The sequence below is a fragment of the Macrobrachium nipponense genome, chromosome 31 (assembly GCF_015104395.2).
Source record: "Macrobrachium nipponense isolate FS-2020 chromosome 31, ASM1510439v2, whole genome shotgun sequence".
Lineage (NCBI taxonomy): Eukaryota > Metazoa > Arthropoda > Malacostraca > Decapoda > Palaemonidae > Macrobrachium > Macrobrachium nipponense.
The window spans coordinates 1790052-1811183 of NC_061093.1; the positions used below are offsets into that span (position 1 = coordinate 1790052).

The window sequence follows — 21132 nt, forward strand, 5'->3', positions numbered from 1 at the left end:
GACAAAAATCTTCTCGGAAAATACGGGAAGAAGGACTAACGTCCTGCCGCCTGCGTCCTGCGTCCATCGCTTGATCCGCGTCCGCCGTACGTCTATGCGGTTTCTTGCGTCCTGCGTCCTGCCAAACTGAGCGATCGTCCTTTCTGGAAGTCACCGTGCATCCTGTTTGTGAAGCCGAAGTACTAGGAGGAGGCGGCACACTCCGATCATGCGTCCTCTTGGAGGACTTAACGGGGAGAGGTGCGTCCTTACGTCTCGCGGAAGGCTGATCCTTCGCTTCCCAAGACTTAACCAGGTCGGATAATTTTCCTTGTATTTCCTTGATAAAGTCTCTAGACTCCGTCTCCTGACGTATCTCATGAGAAGAAGGAGAGTGACGTCCTGAAGCACTCATCTGACGAGGAGAAAAAAATTGAGGTCTGCGTGAAGGCGACGAAACAGGAGAGCGCCCCCAAGATGCAGAAGGATAGTCCTTCTCAGGAGAGCCGACTGTCATCGAACGTTTAGCGTCCTCCCACGAGCAAAACGTTCTCCTCCTTTTAACAGGAATCTCTTCCTCATCCTCACTTGATGAAAAGATCTCGGGGCTACTCCATCTTTCTTGCTCGTAGTCGATTTCTTGCGTCCTGCATCCTGCGTCCTCCTGAAATGAGGTTGGTCTGTGCGTCCTCTTGAGTGGACGCGATTCATCCGCATAACGCCGATACTTTCCTGACGCCGAACTGTCGGAAAATGTAACACACTTCGTAGTGAAGTCTTTTCTACAGCGCACTGCTGCAGCCTGGGATGCAACAGGACTGCCTGAAGGGACGACTGATCGCATGGTGACCCCTCTCGCCTCCCTTCGACTGTCGACATGCCTTCTCCCTTGGGTCTGGGAGCTTGGCAGCGGTCTAGGCCTAGGAGCACAAGAGAGACGATCAGCCGCCCCCTCCACTACACTGTCACACACATCAAAAGCACCCACTTTGTCCGTAAGACACTGAATCTGTTCGCCCATAGATGCTAGGGCAGCAAAAACTTGTACATAATGCGAGTCCTTCCCATCCTCAGAAGCAGCAGCAGGCGCAGGAGAAACCTGAGGAGAAGGTGCAACAACTTCTACTTGGGAAGGCGGTGGAGGAATACATACTGAATCATTCAAGGCCTTACTAGAAGAGCCTGATCTCTCACTCCGAGACACAGATCTCCTAACTCGGTCTCTCTCTAATCTCTCCACATATTTCGCGAGAGTCTTCCACTCCTTTTCATTCAAACTCTCACACTCCTTACATCTATTGTCCCAAGTACTCACACACTCCCTACATTTCTTACACACAGTGTGAGGATCTACCGACGCTTTCGGCAGTCTCACTTTACATCCTTCTTTCACACATACTCTAAAAGTCACACCAGAATCAGACATTGTAAGAAAAAATCCACAGCGATTGCCAATTCAACTTTCCAATACGATACCAACGAATTCTCCAAAATAGTGAAAAGTCAGCAACGAGTTCGAAATCCTAGCAGGGAACCCTCAACGATGTTGACGGTTCGGCTGGCAGAGAAAATCTGATGAAAATGGGAATGGTTCTGAGCACCAGCACCACGGGAAAGGGGTGGCGATCACCTGAACTACCAGTGATCTAGCAGTTGCCGCGAGTTTTGAAAATTCTGCTAGTGCGACAGAGGATTATAGCTATATATATACCTGCCAGGTAAGTGTCATACATGAAACTCTAGCACAATATTTCGATTTATGGTGAATTTTTGAAAAAACTTTTCCTTTCCCTCCGCGCGCAGATTCTCTGCCGCAAATCTCCGAAATGCTTACATCTCATTCTCATAATATTTGCTCCATTTCATATTAGCCATTTCATAGAGTTGTATATATGAAAATGTGCGCAATTTTATGTGGAATACAACAATAAATAATAGAAGGTCGTAGCTTTTCCTATTTTCGAAATATTTGCATATAAATCATGATAAATAGAAAAAAATCGACGTTCGGTCAACTTTGACTCTAATGAAATGTTTGAAAAACGCAATTGTAAGCTAAAACTCTTACAGTCTAGTAATATTCAATTATTTATCTTCATTTTGAAACACATTCAAAGTCTCTAACACAATATTTCGATTTATGTTGAATTTTTGAAAAATACTTTCCTTCCCTCCGCGCGTGGATTCTCCGCCGCTGCTTACGTCGCATTCTCGTAATATTTGCTCCATTTCATATTAGCATTTCCTAGAGTTTTTATATGAAAATGTGCACAATTTCATGTAGAATGCAACAAAAAATAATTGAAGGTCGTAGATTTTCTCATTTTTGAAATATTTGCATATAAATCATGATAAATAGAAAAAATCGACGTTCGGTCAACTTTGACTCTAATGAAATGTTTGAAAAACGCAATTGTAAGCTAAAACTCTTACAGTCTAGTAATATTCAATTATTTATCTTCATTTTGAAACACATTCAAAGTCTCTAACACAATATTTCGATTTATGTTGAATTTTTGAAAAATACTTTCCTTCCCTCCGCTCGTGGATTCTCCGCCGCTGCTTACGTCGCATTCTCGTAATATTTGCTCCATTTCATATTAGCATTTCCTAGAGTTTTTTATATGAAAATGTGCACAATTTCATGTAGAATGCAACAAAAAATAATTGAAGGTCGTAGATTTTCTCATTTTTGAAATATTTGCATATAAATCATGATAAATAGAAAAAAATCGACGTTCGGTCAACTTTGACTCTAATGAAATGTTTGAAAAACGCAATTGTAAGCTAAAACTCTTACAGTCTAGTAATATTCAATTATTTATCTTCATTTTGAAACACATTCAAAGTCTCTAACACAATATTTCGATTTATGTTGAATTTTTGAAAAATACTTTCCTTCCCTCCGCGCGTGGATTCTCCGCCGCTGCTTACGTCGCATTCTCGTAATATTTGCTCCATTTCATATTAGCATTTCCTAGAGTTTTTTATATGAAAATGTGCACAATTTTATGTAGAATGCAACAAAAAATAATTGAAGGTCGTAGATTTTCTCATTTTTGAAATATTTGCATATAAATAACGATAAATAAAAAAAATTGACATTTGGTCAACTTTAACTCGACCGAAATGGTCAAAAAATACAAATGTAAGCTAAAAACTATTACAGTCTACTAATATTCAATCATTTATCTTCCTTTTGAAACAAATTGGAAGTCTCTAGAACAATATTTTGATTTATGGTGAATTTTTGAAAAAAATATTTTTTTACGTCCGCGTGTTACGACTTCCTGCATCATTTTGTGATAATATTTTCTCTGTGTTGCTTTGATTGTTTTACAATGTGTTATATACCAAATTGATCGCAATTTAGTGGACAATACAAAGAAAAAATTAACTCATTAGCTTTAACTGTTTTGCTCACAGCGCGATTTGTATACAATTATATATGAAATTTTTTTCGCGCTGTCATATATCCCAATATTTATATATGATAATGATATTTTTTTTTATTTCTGATGGTTGCATACTAAACTTCAGGCAATGAAAAAAATAGGAGCCAAAAATGAACTCTTAATCTTGAAAACTAAGCGTGCTGTGATTTTTGAAAAAAAAAACATTTTTTCCGCTTCGGCGCTCACTCCCGAACCCCACCGGCATATGGGAGATGATTATTAAAATACCGCTTCGGCGTTTAAGGGTTAAGCTCATTTCAAGGTGGACCCCAGACGGAGAGTATCAAGTGTAAGATTCGACTCACTCACTCTCTCTAAGGGTATAATGTAAGATGCATTTGAAATTATATTACTGCATAAAGTGTTTTTGGATGATAGACCATACAGGCGGCCCTCAGTTAGCGGCAGGGGCTCCGTTCCTGGCCGCTAACGCTAAGTGATTTTCGACGCTAAGCGATTTTAAGCCTACGGCCGCTGCACACCTTCTTTCGAAACTCTAGACCAGTCAAAGGCGCCGAAATCCCACAATGGCGCAATAAGTAAAATTATATTTATGCAGTATAGTACTATAGAATTTACTGTATAGTAGTACTGTACAGTACATTATAGCATTATAAATATTGTAAGTGAAAAAAGCCTCGCTTTAATCCTTCGGATGTCTAGAGTATGTAAAGATATAATAAGGATTATACAGTGTACAGGTAGCTGTAGTGTTCAAGTCACAATCATTAGTCTTACGATAGTCTAATTTTATGAGAGACCAAATTAAAATAGTCTAACTTTATCCATCTTCTAGTTACATAAGTTCAATAACAGCAAAGGAGAATAATGAAAGTATGGTTTTAACGTTATACTCGTTGCATGAACGTGTACAGCCATGAACAACCGAACAAGAAACAACTTTTTTTTTCTAAATACAATCGAATTGGATAACATCCGTTTGGCTTGTATTTCAATCATCGTACTACAGTACACTATTACCACAGTTGTTATAAATGGCGTTATGTATAGAATGGAACTGAGATATCTTAATGTAATAACTTTATTCGCTATAGATCAAAGATCAATATAGATCAAAGATCAATCGGGATATATAATGTTAAATTTAAACCTAGTTATAACTGAAGCTGAGAAAACTGTTCAAGCTGCTAATGACTATTATCGTACATTGGCAACAAGGATAAAACTCCAGTAAACGTATGCCATCAAACACAACTGTAGATAAAATTGAGGTAAAATCATTTTAATCAAAAATACTGTGCCTGAAAGAACACATTTTACTGTTGGTTTCACACCGATATAAGATAAATAACATAAAGTTCGTATTACGATGATATAAAGGAGAATTGCGAACGGAATCTCGTAATATTTTTACTCAATAAACATGCCGCCAACGTAATCTGTTAACACAACAAAAAATTTCACATTCACAACGAGACATATTCAATTCACATTTCCCCCTAAAAACACGTTGTATAAGGAAAAATAGCCGTGTCTAATATAAGTCAAGTATCTAGATATTCGTTTATGCTAACTAGAAGCAAGAGAATTCGCTCAGAATTGCGTTTTGGCAAAACAAACTTGTATTCGCCATCAGCTGATTTCAAACCACAACATTGGCCGCTCCGCGGAATACTGGCTTAAATTTGCCGTAGTATTTTATAATAGTATACTAATATGAGAATACATACAGTACATATTATTGGATACAGTGAAATAATGTATAACTTTTTAAAGGATTTATGGAAAAGATGCATAATTAATAAAATAACACCTTGCATTTTTCAGAACAGTGGCAGACAAGAACAAACATGAAAAAACATCCCGACAACGTGGAGCGTAGTTACAAAGGCTGCCTTAATTTGTATCTTATTTATGTACAAAATAAAAATACCCTATACTTAATATATTTTCATACACATTTTAAACATAAAAGCATAATCATTTAAAAAATCGACACATCCATCGCTAAAATTGCACTCTTTTTAACTTGATATTTTCGGAAGAGCGGCAGATGGCGGCTTACAAGAACAAACATGAAAAAACATCGTATTCAATAACTTGAAGGGCAGTTTCAAAAGCTGCCTTTTTATCATATTTCTGCACGGAAATAAATATACCCTATATGTAATATATTTTCATACACATTTTAAACATGAAAGCATGAACATTTATAAAATTGACATATTAATCGCTAATTTGCACGATTTTTAACTAGATATTTTCGGAAGAGTTGCAGGCGGCGGCTCACAAGAAAGAACATGAAAAAAGATCGTATTTGATAACGTGAAGGGCAGTTTCAAAAGCTGCCTTCGTGTCATATTTCTGTGCAGAAATAAAAATGCCTTACACGTAATACATTTTCATACACATTTTAAACATAAAAGCATGAACATTTATAAATCGACACATCCATAGCTAAATTTGCACTTATGTAACTCGATTTTTCGGCATAGAACAGCGTCAGAGGCATATATTTTACCCTAATACCTATGTAATAACTCTCCATACAATTTGTTAACATAATTTGCATAACCTTTATGGTCTGAACGGCATTTCTACAAATGTATGAACTCTTTAGACAACGGCGCTAACGGCGCTGTTAACTGAAAATTGTGTCGTAAAAATACCTTAAAATGCCGTATTTTTTTAGAGAATATTTTTGATGACAGCCGTAAAACGGATTTGCCGCTGAGCGATTGCACTATTAACCACGGGCCGCCTGTATTAGTATACAGTATTTAAAATATTTGCTACTTATTTTCATTTTATTTTCCTGTCTACTTTTTCTGGAAAATAAAATGCAAATATAATTAGTGAATATTTTAAATACAGTGGAACCTCGGTTTTCGTAAAAAATCCATTCCAAGACATCCTAAGATATCCAAAATGTACAAAAACTAAAGCAATAATTCCTATAAGGAATAATGTAAATAGTATTAATGCACTCCAGACCACCCAAAAAATATTTAAAAAAATACATTTTACAGGGAATAAAGTTTTGCATACAGAAAAGAATAAGAAATAAATCTAAATGAATAATGAAATGAATAATGAACATTTAACATCAACCTTACCTATATGGAAGACTTGTCAGCGTATGGAAGACGGAGAGGCGGGGAGAGGGAGGAGGAGAGGTTACTGTTTGGAAGGGGAATCCCCCTCCAGAAGGACTTAATGTATCATGAACTTATCTGGGGTTACTTCTCTACATTTTTTAGTGGCAGTCTAAGGTTACTTCCCCATTTCGTTTTTACTGGCACTGGGACCAGCTTGAGAGTCACTTGACCCCTGTCGAATATCAAAACTGTCCAGAGACATTTGTTTCAGACATAAATATCTGCCTAAAATGATACAAAGCATTACGCATCATTAAACATGTTAGACACACGGATTACATCTTTGTTAGGATGGTGTGTCTCAACAAAACTTTATAAATCCCTCCACTTCACAACATTTCTTGATCACTGAAGTAGGCACAGTATTCCCTTTTTTCCTCCTCTTCCTCGGATTCCTCACCTGCCGTCTGTTGCCGGTCCTGCTGAAGGTCTTGCAGCTCCTCAGTGGTTAGCTCTTCCCTGGAGGCACCCCCAGCTCTTCCATATCCTCGTACTCACATCCAAGCCCATGGACTTCCCAAGAGACACAATAGACTCTACAACAGGTGTAGGGTTGTCGGGGCCAGGCTCAAACTGCTTGAAATCCTTCTCGAGGTAACACTCCGGCCACAATTTTTACCAAGCAGAGTTCATTGTCCGGGAAGTCACTCCTTGCCAAGCCTTGACTATAAGGCTTATGCAGTTGAAGATATTGAAGTGCTCCTTCCAGAACTCTCTTAGGGTCAATTCAGTGTCTGAGGTAATTTCAAAGCACCTTTGGAATAATGCCTTCATGTACAGTTTCTTCAAGTTCAAGATGATTTGCTGGTTGATGGGCTGGATGAGAGGAGTGGTATTAGGGGGCAAGAACTTCAGGGATGAATTTAAATTAATCTAACAGCTGGTCTTCCAAGCCAGGAGGATGCGCAGAAGCATTGTCCATTACCAAGAGGCACTTGAGGGGCAACTGATTTTCTTGCAGGCATCTTTTCACACTCGGACTTGGGCCAAACACTTCATTGACCCACTCAGTGAGAATTTGTCTCATGACCCATGCCTTTTTATTGGCCTTCCATATCACAGGCAATTTATCCTTTATATGACAATGTTTTTCTTGAAACTTGGGAAGTTTCAGTGATACACAAGTAGGGGCCTCACTTTGAAATCCCCTATGGCATTTCCACAGAACAAGAGAGTTAGCATGTCTTTCATAGGCTTGTGCCCCGACAATGGGCTTTCCTTCTGCATGATGTAGGTCTGTTTTGGCATTTTTTTTCAAAACAGGGCTGACTCATCACAACTGAAGACCTGTTGTGGGAGGAATCCTTCAGCTTCAAGATACTCCTTGAATTCCTGAACAAATTCTTCGGTGGCTTGTTTATCTGAGCTTGCAGCCTCCCCATGCCTTACGACACTACGGATGCCCGTACACTTTCTGAATTTCTCACACCAGCCTCTGTTGGCCTTGAAATCACTAAGAGCAGCACTTATTGTTGGCCTTTTCTTACTTAAATTAGCATGCAACATCCTAGCTTTCTCAAAAATGATTGCTTCAGACACACTATCCCCCCCCCTTAACTGTTTTTTGTTGATCCACACTTAGCATTCACATTTCTATATCAATAATCTTTGGCCAGAAAGAAAAGGAGGTTATCTACACATTCTTGCACTACAAGTTACCTTATGGAAGAATTAATTATACACAAAAAGCGAGCAGGACTTTTAAGAAAATATTTTAAGCCAGTTAAAATACAAGTGTTCCATATGCTGTGATATTACTAGCGCTCAAGAGATATTTTGATTAACAGCCATCTTCTCCATATAATCAAAATCATCATCATCTTTCATTCCTTAAAAAAACAGGCAATCTCTACAAATAAATTTCAGAAGGGTTAGATCATTTTTTAGGCCTATATATCATTTTGCAACATACAGGCAGCTTAAACACAGCCTAAAACCTCAACATTATAAAAATGATATTGTTAAGATACAATAAAGTTTTGTACATACTTACCTGGCAGATATATACTTAGCTATAGACTCGGTCGTCCCGACAGAATTTCAAAACTCGCGGCACACGCGACAGGTAGGTCAGGTGATCCACCATTCCCGCCGCTGGGTGGCGGGGTCTGGAACTATTCCCGTTTTCTAAGCCATAATTTCTCTTCCACCTGTCTCCTGAGGGGAGGATGGGTGGGCCATTAATCGTATATATCTGCCAGGTAAGTATGTACAAAACTTTGTATCTTAACAATATCATTTTTGTACATGAAACTTACCCAGCAGATATATACTTAGCTGATTGGCACCCTTGGTGGCGGGCAAGAGACAGCTAAAAACAAAATAATACTTAAACTAAATACATTAAAAAACAGGGAAAAAACAACCTATGTTCTTGGATAAAATAATCCATAGTTCCTACCTGATTGGGCTGAAGACTTCATGACTACTGTCGATGAGTCTGCCTGCCTCAAGAGTTTCAACGAGGAATGAACCTATGGTTGAATAACTCTTTGGATCGTGTCAATGGGGGCTAGCCCGCTTACGCGATAGAGCCTATTCTGGATCGTACCAATGGGGGCTGACCCACTTACATGGTAGAGCCTTGACCTTTTGTCATATCAATGGAGACTCGCCCTCTTACATGACAGAGTTAAGGTTATTAAAAAATCACAAAGAGCACTGAAGCCAATCCCGATCACCTGACCATGTTAGTATTGTTATAATCTATGAATTGCAAGAGGGTTCCCTATTCCCTCTGACAATTAACCAATAAAAAACAACCACCAATAAAAAGTAATTTAAACACTAAACTAAATTAGGAAGGATTAGCCTCAGCCCCTTCTCCCAGCACTGAATTCGCCGAAACATACGCTCCCAGAGCAAAGCACTTTTCGTACGAAATTTTAACTTCTCTTAGGTAATTCGAGGCGAACACAGAATTACATCTCCAAAACGTAGACTCTATAAGAGCCTGAAGAGACCATGTTTTGTGAAATGCCATAGACGTAGCTATGGCTCTCACTTCATGAGCTCTCACTCTGAGAACCTTGAGGTGCTCTTCATCGCACTTAAGGTGAGCTTCCCTTATTACATCTTTTATGAAGTATGTAAGGGCGTTCTTAGAAATCGATCTTTTCGGATCTCTTACAGAGCACCAAAGACTTTCTTCTGTACCTCTCAGCAACTTCTTCTTCTCCAGGTAGAACTTGAGTGCCCTGACTGGACACAAAGTCCTTTCTAGTTCTCTCCCTGTTAATGAAGATAGTCCTCTTATCTCAAAGCTTCTTGGCCAAGGCTTTGAGGGATTTTCATTTTTTTGCTAGAAAAAATGGTTTAAAGGAGCAAATCGCTGAATCCTTCTTAAAACCCACTTTACCTTCCAAAGCTTGCAACTCGCTAATTCTCTTGGCTGTTGCTAATGCAAAGAGGAATAATGACTTTCTCGTTAAGTCTCTAAACGAAGCTGCGTGAGACGGTACAAATTTTTTCGACATTAGGAACTTGAGGACCACATCCAAGTTCCAGCTAGGCTTCTTGATTACATGGTCTTTCGTGGTTTCGAAAGACCTTGTAAGGTCATGTAGATCTTTATTATTCGTCAGATCTATTCCTCTATGTCGAAAAACTGAGGCCAGCATACTTCTGTAACCCTTCACTGTTGAAACTGCCAGGTTACAGTCTTTTCTCAAATATAGGAGAAAATCTGCGATTTCAGTTACAGAGGTACTGGAAGAGGATATTTTCTTTCTCTTACACCATCTTCTAAACAACTCCCACTTCGACTGATATACTTTAGAGGTGGAGACTCTTCTGGCTCTTGCAATAGCCTTCGCCACTTCTCGTGAAAAAAGCCTTGCTCTGACAAGTCCTTCGACAGTCTGAAGGCGGTCAGACTTAGAGCGGGGGGGAGGTTTTTGTGAAACCTGTCGAAGTGGGGTTGTTTGAGAAGATCGTTCCTTAGTGGAAGCGATCTTGGAAAATCTACTAACCACTCCAGCACCTCTGTGAACCAATCGAGAGCTGGCCAGAAGGGAGCGATGAGGGTCATTCTTGTTCCTTCCGAGCAAGCGAACTTCCTCAATACTTCCCCTACTATCTTGAAAGGAGGGAAGGCGTATGCGTCCAAGCCCGTCTAATCTAACAGAAAGCTGTCTACTGCTACTGCTTGTGGATCCGAGATCGGGGAGCAATAGGTCTCTAATCTGTGATTCTTGTTGGTCGCGAACAGGTCTATATTGGGCCTTCCCCACAGATGCCAAAGTTGTTGGCAAATCTGAGGATTGAGAGTCCATTCCGTGGGTAGGACTTGTTCTTTTCTGCTCAACAGATCTGCCCAGACATTTTTCTCTCCCTGCACAAACCTTGTGAGAAGAGAGATCTTCCTTTCCTGAGCCCAAATCAGCAGATCCTTTGCTGATTCGTACAGGGAAAAGGAATGCGTCCCCCCTTGTTTCTTTATATAAGCGAGGGCTGGTGTGTTGTCCGAGTGAATCTGAATCCCCAGACCTGAGACCTGTTCCTCGAAATGAACTAAAGCTAGATGAATGGCTGTTAGTTCTTTCTTGTTTATGTGCCAGGACACTTGTTCTCCTTCCCAAGTGCCTGACACTTCTTCCGAACCTAGGGTCGCTCCCCACCCTGAATCTGAGGCGTCTGCATAACGCTAGGCGAGGGTTCTGTAAGCGAAGGGAGATTCCCTTGCTTAGTTTCTGTGGATCTAACCACCAACGGATATTCTCCTTGATCCCTTTCGAGATTGGAAATGTATCTCCTAGATTGTTGGACTTCCAATCCCACTTCTCCTTCAGATAAAATTGAAGGGGTCATAGGTGTAGTCTTCCTAAGGAAACGAACTGTTCCATCGAGGAGAGGGTCCCCAGTAAGCTCATCCATTCCCTCGCGGAACAATGTTCTTTCCTTAAGAAGACTGCCACCTTTTCTAAGCAGCGTTCTCTCCTTTCCTGCGAAGGATACGCTAGAAAATCCCGAGAATCCATCTGAATTCCCAGATAGACAATACTCTGCTGGGGAGTCAGCATGGATTTCTCGCGATTGACTAAAAGTCCTAGGGACTTTGTCAAATTTAGAGTAACTAACAGGTCCTCCAGACATTTTTTCTCCGATTGGGCTCTTATTAGCCAATCGTCCAGATATAACAAGATCCTGATCCCTTCCAGATGTAGCCAATAAGCTACATTCTTCATGATGTCCGTGAAGACTTGAGGGGCAGTCGAAAGTCCGAAGCACATCGCTCGGAACTGGAACACTTTCCCTTGGAACATGAATCTCAGATATTTCCTTGCTGCCGGATGAATTGGCACATGGAAATACGCATCCTGAAGGTCCAGGGACACCATCCAGTCCCCTGGACGAAGAGCAGACAGAACAGAGGAAGACGTCTCCATTGAAAATTTCTTCTTCAAGACAAAGAAATTCAGGGCACTGACGTCTAGAACCGGTCTCCATCCCCCCGATGCTTTCGGTACCAGGAATAGCCGATTGTAAAATCCTGGAGACTGGAGATCTTGAACGAGTTCTACCGCTTCCTTGGAAATCATCTGTTCCACTGCTTGCAAAATAGCAAGCTTTCGGACCGGATCCGAGTATCTTGCAGTCAACTCCCTTGGAGTTGTCGTCAAGGGAGGATTTTCCCTGAAGGGGATCAAGTATTCTTTCATCAGGATAGAGAGGGACCAAGAGTCCGCTCCCTTCTGCGCCCAGACTTTTGCAAAGTGGAGTAGTCTGGCACCTACTTTCGTCTGGAGGACTCCCTGCTCATCTAGACTTCCCGAAGGACCTTCTAGATGGTCTACTCCTTCTATCTGGTCTGCGACCTCTAAGAGGGGCTCTAGAAGAGGAGGCACCTCGAAAGGGCTGTACAAAAGAGGGTCTCTCTTTTTTCTCTATAGGCACTGCCGGCCTAAACTTCTTGGCTGAGTGCGTGAGGAGATCCTGAGTTGCCTTCTCCGTAAGAGATTTAGAAACCTCTCTAACAGTCTCCTGTGGAAACAGATGCGGGGATAACGGTGCAAAAAGAAGAGATGTTCTTTGCAAAGGTGATACGGCTCTTGCTAGAAAAGAGCTAAAGACCGATCTCTTCTTTAAGACTCCCGTTCCAAAAAGAGAGGCAACTTCTACGGAACCGACCATGACCGCTCTGTCCAAGCAAGCCAGGACGCTTGAAAGTTCCTCCATGGAAACAAAGTCAGTGTCCTGAGCTCTCTTAGCTAAAGCTCCCAAAGCCCAGTCCATAAAATTGAAGACTTCTAGGGTTTTAAAAAGGCCCTTTAGAAGGTGGTCTAGCTCACACATGCCCCATGTTGCCTTAGCAGACAGCAAAGACTTCCTCCTGGAAGAGTCCACTAAGGAAGCAAAATCCGCATCTGCGGAAGAAGGGAGGCCTAACCCCATAGGTTCTTTGGTCTCGTACCACCTTCCTGGTTTGCCTGTTAACTTGGAAGGAGGGCAGGAAAAAACTGTCTTGCCCGCTTCCCTTCTGGAAGTCAACCACTCTGAAAAGGTCTTTAAGGCCTTTTTCATACAAAGAGCGGGGCGCATCTTGACGAAGGAAGACGACTTGAGAGCTTTTGTGCTAGACATCAAAGATCCTGGTGAAGGAGGGTCAGCAGGATGAAGGGAGTCTCCGAACTCCTTTAGCAGCAAAAGTGAAAGTCTCTTGTAGTCAGAAACTGCTACATCTACTGGCTCGTCGTCTTCCGATACCTGGTCCAAGTGATCCACCGAAGGAGACCGTTTGGGAGTGATCTGGCTCTTCCCGGGAGAAGAACTCCTTTCCCGAGAAGGGGAGCGCTGAACATTAGCACTCCTATACGAAGAGTGAGGCTCCTGCCTGTCCAAAACACTCTTGCGCCTACTAGACTCTTGTTGTCTAGGTTCTTGCGGTTCGCCAGGTTCGCGGCGCTTGCTAGGCTCCTGGCGCCCTGATTCAGGGCGCTTGAAAAGATCCCCGCGTCCTGATTCATGACGCTTAACAGGCTCTTGGTGCCCTAACTCTTGACGCCTAACGTACTCCTGGCGTCCTGCCTCCTGGCGTCCTAACTCCTGGCGCCCTGACTCCTGGCGCCCTGACTCATGGCGTCCTGACTCCTGGCGCCCTGACTCATGGCGTCCTGATTCCTGCCTTCTAGCAGACTCCTGACGTCCTGAATCCTGTGGTCTGAGAGGCTCTTGACGCCCTTTCTTGCATCTTGATGCCTCTTTGCGCCTGTCTGGCTCCTGGTCCTGCAGACCCAAAGGATCCTGATACTTAAATCGGTTTTCCGGTTCCTTGAACCTAAACCGATCGAGACTTCTGCTCGATTCGCAGCGTCTCATAGGGCGCTTCGGAGAAGACAGCCTATAGGGCGAAAGAACTCTTCTCTCAGGAGAACAACTCCTATCGGACGAGTCTCTCGACGAAGGCGATAAACGCCCTGGAGATTGTGAGGGTTCTCTCCTATACGAAGAGGGGCGCTTAGCGGAACTCTTAACAGGGAGCGAAACATCTTTCCTCCTTGTCGAGTCCTTAGCAAAGGAGCCTACTAAAGAAGCTAACTGCTCTTGCAGATTAATCAAAAACTTCTTCGTAGGATCCTGAAGAGAAGGCTCCTCTTGTTTCGTCTTCTTAGGTCCCGAAGGCCAATCCTCAGGAAAACGCTCTGGGCTGGAATCAGCCGCGTCTCCTTTAGGCGCCTTCCAGGCTCTCTTCAAAGGGCGCGAAAGAGAGGCCGAACTCCATCCTCGTTTAGGAGAGGAAGACTCTGAGGCCGAAAAACACTCCCTTAGGACGCCTTTTCTGCGGCAATCCGAGGCAGCCTGGGACTTTACAACAGGATCTGCCGAAGGGACGCCTGACCGTTGGGGATGTTCTGCATCCTCCCTGCGGCTTTCGACATTCCTCCTCCCCTGGTCCTGGGAGTTTGGAAGCGGTCTAGGCCTAGGAGCAATGAGGAACCGGTCAGACGCCCCCTCCACTGCACTGGGGACACTGCACAAGTCACTATCACCACTCTTACCTTCGTTTAGAGCTCGTAGCTGAGCTTGAAGTTTCTTGATTGAAGCCTTTACATTTTCCCTCTCTGAAGAAGAATCTTTGGATTCAGAACAGGGAGAAGCAGCTGAGGCTAAGGGAAAATCGTTAGTAGGAGAGTTAACTTCTTGTTCTAAAGAGCAAGATCTACTAGATGACCTAACTGAAGCCTTTCTTACTCTATCTCTCTCAAGCTTCCTAACATATGACGATAACTCCTTCCATTCAAGCTCCGTATGGTTCTCGCATTCAACACAGGTGTTATTAAAAGAACATTCATTCTCTCTGCATTTAGCGCAAATACTATGAGGATCTACTGCCGATTTAGGCAGCCTAACCTTGCAACCTTCCCTACTGCAAACTCTAAACATAGGTGAAGCCTTAGCGTCAGACATCGTGAAAGAGTAGTCAAAACCAAAGTCGAAAAACAGTCCACAATAAGCGTATGCCAAGCCAGAGAAAAAACAGAATACGTCACCAAAAAACCAATCCAAATTCTCGGCAAACGAGTAGAAATCCAAGATGGAGGAACGAACAATAGGTGTTGTCCGTTCAACCGACAGAGAAATTATGGCTTAGAAAACGGGAATAGTTCCAGACCCCGCCACCCAGCGGCGGGAATGGTGGATCACCTGACCTACCTGTCGCGTGTGCCGCGAGTTTTGAAATTCTGTCGGGACGACCGAGTCTATAGCTAAGTATATATCTGCTGGGTAAGTTTCATGTACAAAAACCTGTTGTAATTCACATTCCTACATATTTTGAAAATTTTGTTATGACTGTTGAGCTTATTAGGTCTACTGTTATAATGCTGCAGAGGTAGTTATGTTGACCAGCCCGAGGAACATGTTGAGTGCACTGTCATTGGTGGCACCACTAACCTTATAAAACACTAATTGGCAATGTCACGTTGAGTCTGAGAATCTAGCCGAAACAAAAAGAATCCTGTCGCATCATATTTGAGGATCACTGTACATATAGTATTTATTTGTATCTATTCCAGGTTGGGGACAAAGTGGAGGAGGATGAGGGCCTGTCTTTGGAAGTTCTGTCTGAATTTTTGAGAATGCTCAAGAAGGTGGGGGAATAGATTTTTATTCCTTGATAACCATATGGAACGCACCTTGAAATCTGTGAGTGCAATTTAAGGGGTAATGGCACCCTATGTTAGCTTCCAAGTTAGCAAGAAGAAACAATAACAGCAGCTGCCTATCACTACGTTCTTCTAACAGAAGAAGAAGGGCCCTCCAAAGCCTCTCGAAGCCCCTGAAGTGCAGGTGGTGGAAGAAGCAGAAGACGATACATAGTACTACTACTACATAGTATGTAACTTCTCTGCTTTGCTGTGCTGTCATTACTGAAGGTTGTTTACTGTAAAGCTTACTTTGCATAGTATGTACTGCTATAGGTAAGGAAAATACATAGTAAGTAATATGCACAAATTTCCAAATTTCAGCTTACTTTTTACTCTGCAGGTTAAATATATGTACAAATTTCGGTTCACGTATTAGCAGTATGCACTAGTAGTCGTACTTTGTATATAATGTAAGTTAGGAAAATACTGTACTGTACTTCTAGTACTACTACATGTACAGGCAGTCCCCAGTTACTGGCAGACTCGGTTACTGGCAATCCGGCTTTATGGAGCTTGTCTAGCGCCATAAAATCAGCGATTTATGGCACCATAACAGGATGAGTTCCGGTTATCAACGCCATAAGCACCATAGATCACTGAGTTTTGGTTAATGGCGGTTTTCGCTTAACAGCACACCCCCAGAAACAGAAGCCCCACCAATAACCAGGGACTGTCTGTACAAATTTCAGTTTACTTTGTAAACTATACGTTAGGAAAATATGTACAAATTTCGTGAAATAAAGTGTATAGTAAAATTCTTTATTTTTATTCCCAGATTTACATTTAGTGATAATTTTAGATATATACAGCCTATAGAAATACTATCCATGAATTAGTGAAAATTGCCCGCATAAAAGTGAATATGTTCCACAAAAATCCACAACAAAGTGGGCCATGGAAATGTGAACCACGTAAAACCAGGGGCACTGTATATGTGTGACTGATATATTTTACTTTCAGATATTTCAGTTTCTAAATTTCAGAACAGTAAGAATGAGAGGATAAATATACAGAGAACACAAACCTAGCACACAATTAACATTCTGGATGTCTATGCTCATTACTCTTACTAGCTGGGGAATTATCGTGCACCATCTGACCACAATCAAACCCAAAGCTCAAAAACCCCCCCCAAACAAGCCAAATTCATCAACTATTCAATCAGTAAAATCCTTAGAATGCTTTAAAAACACCCAAGATGAGCAAAGTGCTAGATGTCTTATCAGCAAGTCAGCCAAAATAAAAGTAGACACTTTACCAAATGAGTTGGTGGTTCCCCAAAATCTAACTCACCTGTCACCCATTAACTACCTTGCTACCAAGCTTCAATGAACTAATTAGATTTTGCCATAAGAAAGTTCATATAAAAGGCTTGTAGCAGGCCCAAAAGCTTGTACTTGTATTCTTCTAGGAACAAAGCATTTTGTAAGTACTGGATTGCATTTTCTTTGGGAACACTTATATATTTGACTTAAAATACATTTCAGTACTGGAACGGCATTGCTGTACGTACCTCATTGCAGCTTGATTCAACAAAATTGGTTTGTTTAAGGTCGTCATCTTGACTTAATGCTAATAACATTGATTCACAAAGGTACTGTGCTTCAGAAGAGGCCATAGCATATTTTCCACAGAGACTAGCTATTGCTGCAAACAGACCTGATGCAACTGCATATAACTGTCCATGCATCACTGAAAAGAAATAAATTAAGATTTTCAAATTCAATACAATATAATACAACATACAGACAAGACTCTATACTTCACATTACCAACTCATTTGAGGTAACAAATGATAAATTCTGTTAAACCACTTACTGTATATTTACTGAATTTCTTCACCACTATGGAGCTGTATTAATCTAAAATACCAGTTACAATAACTGATTAAACAGATGCACAATGTATATGTTGAACAATTAGTATATAGGGAGTATTACGTATACAAATCTTCATAATAAAATGTATTAGTATTTGGATACTTGCTTACTGTTAAATTTCGCTTATATCTCTGCGCCGATTAGGTGAATCGGCATTCAAACAAAAAATCTAATGGCTGCCCGGATGACTGTCTAGTTCACCTGTTCTCCACCAGGTGTGTTTTGAATGTTTTAGCTCATTAGAATTCTCCTTGGCAGCCCACCAAGTTGTGGGGAGGCTGGGTGGGGTCTACTTAACAGTGGGTAAGTATCAAAATATATTCAATTTTATTATGAAAATTTATATCATTTGTGGTGAATCTTACCTAATGTTAAAGTTAGCTGATTCCCACTTTAAGAAGAGGATGGTGGGTAGTGTAGTGCAGCTGGAATAAAATCCGCTCAGTCAATTGAGCTTAAGGTTTCTGGATTCCATTCAGGGAGCAAGGCTCTCATACATATGAAGCAAAGAGCAGCCTTGCGTAGAAAACCGCTTTGATTCAGCCAGAATGAAACAGAAGTGGCATGAGGGGACCCCTGTGCCTGGGTCCAAAAGCCCTATAAAACGACAGACACTTACAATATATACCTTTATGATATAAAGATACACTCCTATACAAAATTTGTGCCTTCACACTTGTTACAGCCTCTAAGCGAGAGGTCCGCTTCAGGTTTGATATGAAATAAATAAAAAAAAATAATATTTCAACACCAACAGTTGAAACTGGGGATACGAATATAGAAAGAAACACTAACACAACAAAGGTTTATTAACAAGCTTAGTAACTAAGGTAAATGCAGAATGGTATCTCCTATTTACATAAAAAGGCAAAATCTTACACTGCATGAACTGGGGGAACAGTGAGGTAATTCAAATACTTGCTGCTTAGATTAGCGACTCGAAGCGATGGCTTCACAAAAGGAGAACGGCGATTGCAGACTTCCTCTTGACTCCGTATTGCAGAAAATAAAGTCTACTCTCGATACTCTAAAGTCAGGAACTCCCCAAAACCTCTAGCAGGACATTTTCTTCTCTGAAGTCTGCTCAATGTCGAGATAACTCGGTCGTCCACTCCTGAAGATGGCTTGACCAAAATCCAACCAACTCTCGAGTAACTTTTCTTCTGATCCTTCGTCAGTCCCTTTCTCTCTTATCTCTCACGGATGATCTCTGCTGCTGCTGATCTCTCACTGATAATTTGATCTGTGGCTCTTACTGAGGATATCTCTCTGTGACTAACTGGTGATCTCTCTTTTATGATCTCTGCTTTCTCCTACTTCGACAGTCGTATTTATACGGCACTCAGGGGGCGGAGCCTACGGCGAACATCACAGGCTCCCGAGATTACTAGAACTTCTTAGAAGACTCTCAACGGAATATTGCATCATATTTCGCTGCGTTTCTCCCGACACTTAGGCGCGTGTAGCGCTCCACAACACGCCTGACGATTCCAGTACAACCGCGAGAACAGGCGCCTCCAACACAGGTGCGAAAGCCTCCTTATTGTAGAATTTCTCGAAGATGCGTTTTCCTTTCCTTTATCTTCCTATGCTATAAGGCAATTACCTTGACACGTCCCCCCAAAAGAGAAAAAAATGAAATCAACTGATTTTATTTTTCTAAAGAGAAGCAAGAATTAAACAGCAAGGAAACAATTTGCATAAAGTTTTAATACTTCTTCATTCACTCAACCACTCATACCAAAACAGAAAACGGTCACTAGGCTACTCATTCTGAGAAATCTCTAGAGGCAGTACCCATTCCCGTCGCTGGGAGGCGGGCGTAAGGAACCATTCCCATTTTCTGTCAGATTTTTCTAGTGCCACTGTCTCCTGAGGGGAGGTGGGTGGGCACTTTGATTATATATATCTGCCAGGTAAGTATGAACAAACTTTATTGTATCATAACAATATCATTTTGTTCATGAATCTTACCTGCCAGATATATAAATAGCTGAATCCCACCTTTGGAGGAAGGGGGAGACAGATTCGATTTTGGGAAACAATTTCATATATATGATTGATATTTTGGTCCCTTAACTGTTAGCATAGCTGACTTCGTGAGTACCGTCACCCAAGTCTGCTTCTGCTTTACTAGAGACTCCAGCTAGGTAGTGACCTGTGAAGCTGTTGAGTTCTAGAGGATCTGTCAACGGGGGCGTGACCACAATGCAACTAGATCCTATATTATAGACCTCCAATTTCGGTACTGCATTCCTAGAGGTGCCAGCAAGGACGTGACCTGTGTAGCTGGTGCGCTCTAATGAACTGTCATGGGGAGAGTGACCACAATGTGACAGATCATTTAGGTGTTGTTTAGACACCGAATGCTGTTAATGCTTCACTGGAGGTGCCAGCAAGGACGTAACCTATGTAGCTGGTGCGCTCCAGATGATTTGTCAACGGGGGCGTGACCACACTGTGACAAAAACATTTTACCCTACTATGAGGGCGAAGCAAAAACATTACCACCTGACCTAGCCTATCTGGTTAAACTTCGTATAACCAAGGCTAATGGAGGGAAGTCCGCCTAAGGCGGCCTACCCAAGACCACAAAAAACTAAACACCTACATAAACATAATAAAAACAAAAAATAAAAAGAAATAAAATTAAAAAGTCCAAACTAACATATTATTTTCTAAATGATAGGAAGAGTGCTACTCTCTGTCCCCAATATAGTGTCTGCTGCGACATATGGGCCCAAAAGAGTAGTCAGTTCTCGTATGTAATCCTCACCTCCCGAAGGTAGTGAAGAGGCAAACTCTGAATTACTACGCCAAAATGTGGCATTCAAGATGTCATTGAGTGCCATGTTCTTTTGGAAGGCTACGACGTAGAAATAGCCCTCAGTCCATGCGCATTCACCTTCAACTTTTCAGATCACTGTCTTGACAGGATGAATGCACTTCCTTGATGGTGTCCCTCAAGAAAAAGCCAAAGCATTCTTTGACATTGGTAACCTTGGCTTCCTGACCGAACACCACAAGTTATCAGAAGGACCTCTTATAAACCTTGGTTCCTATCTTTTCAGACGGAGGGTTGACTTTTCCTAGCTATTGCTTAGGAGTCTGCTTCGTCTCAAGAGCCTCAGCAAGGATGTTGGACCCTATTGGGTAAGAAGTTGCTTGTGGGTCTGCCGATGGGGTCTTATCCACTTACTCGGCAGAGCCTAACTGGCATTTGTCAATGGGTGCTAATCCACTCATATGACCATATACCTATGCCTATTAGCATAATTAAGGAGCACAACACTGATCCCGATCACCTGATCCTAACACGAGGGTTAGCGCTTAATTTGAAAAGAGTTATCCCCAAACTCCTTTCAAAAACCCCAATAAAAATCACTAAGTTAAACTAAAAATTAACTCACTAGTTAAGGATCAGTGTCGGCTCCCTATCCCAGCAACATATCCGTAGAACACGAATAACCAGGAGAAAAGGATCTCTTGTAGTTAACTTGACATCCTTCGTGTAATGGGAGGTCAACACAGAAATTGCATCTCACCGTAAGTG

General features: G+C 41.6%; 1 protein-coding gene across 1 annotated transcript in view; it reads right to left on the reverse strand.

The window, feature by feature from the left end:
- Window positions 1–17397, reverse strand: part of LOC135206605 (transmembrane protein 42-like) — a 122292-nt gene extending 104895 nt beyond the window's left edge. Inside the window, exon 1 of the mRNA XM_064237942.1 lies at window positions 17213–17397. Coding sequence (XP_064094012.1) covers window positions 17213–17389 — 177 coding nt within the window. The 5' untranslated portion in view covers window positions 17390–17397. The remainder of the gene's footprint in view (window positions 1–17212) is intronic.
- Window positions 17398–21132: the final 3735 nt, after the last annotated feature.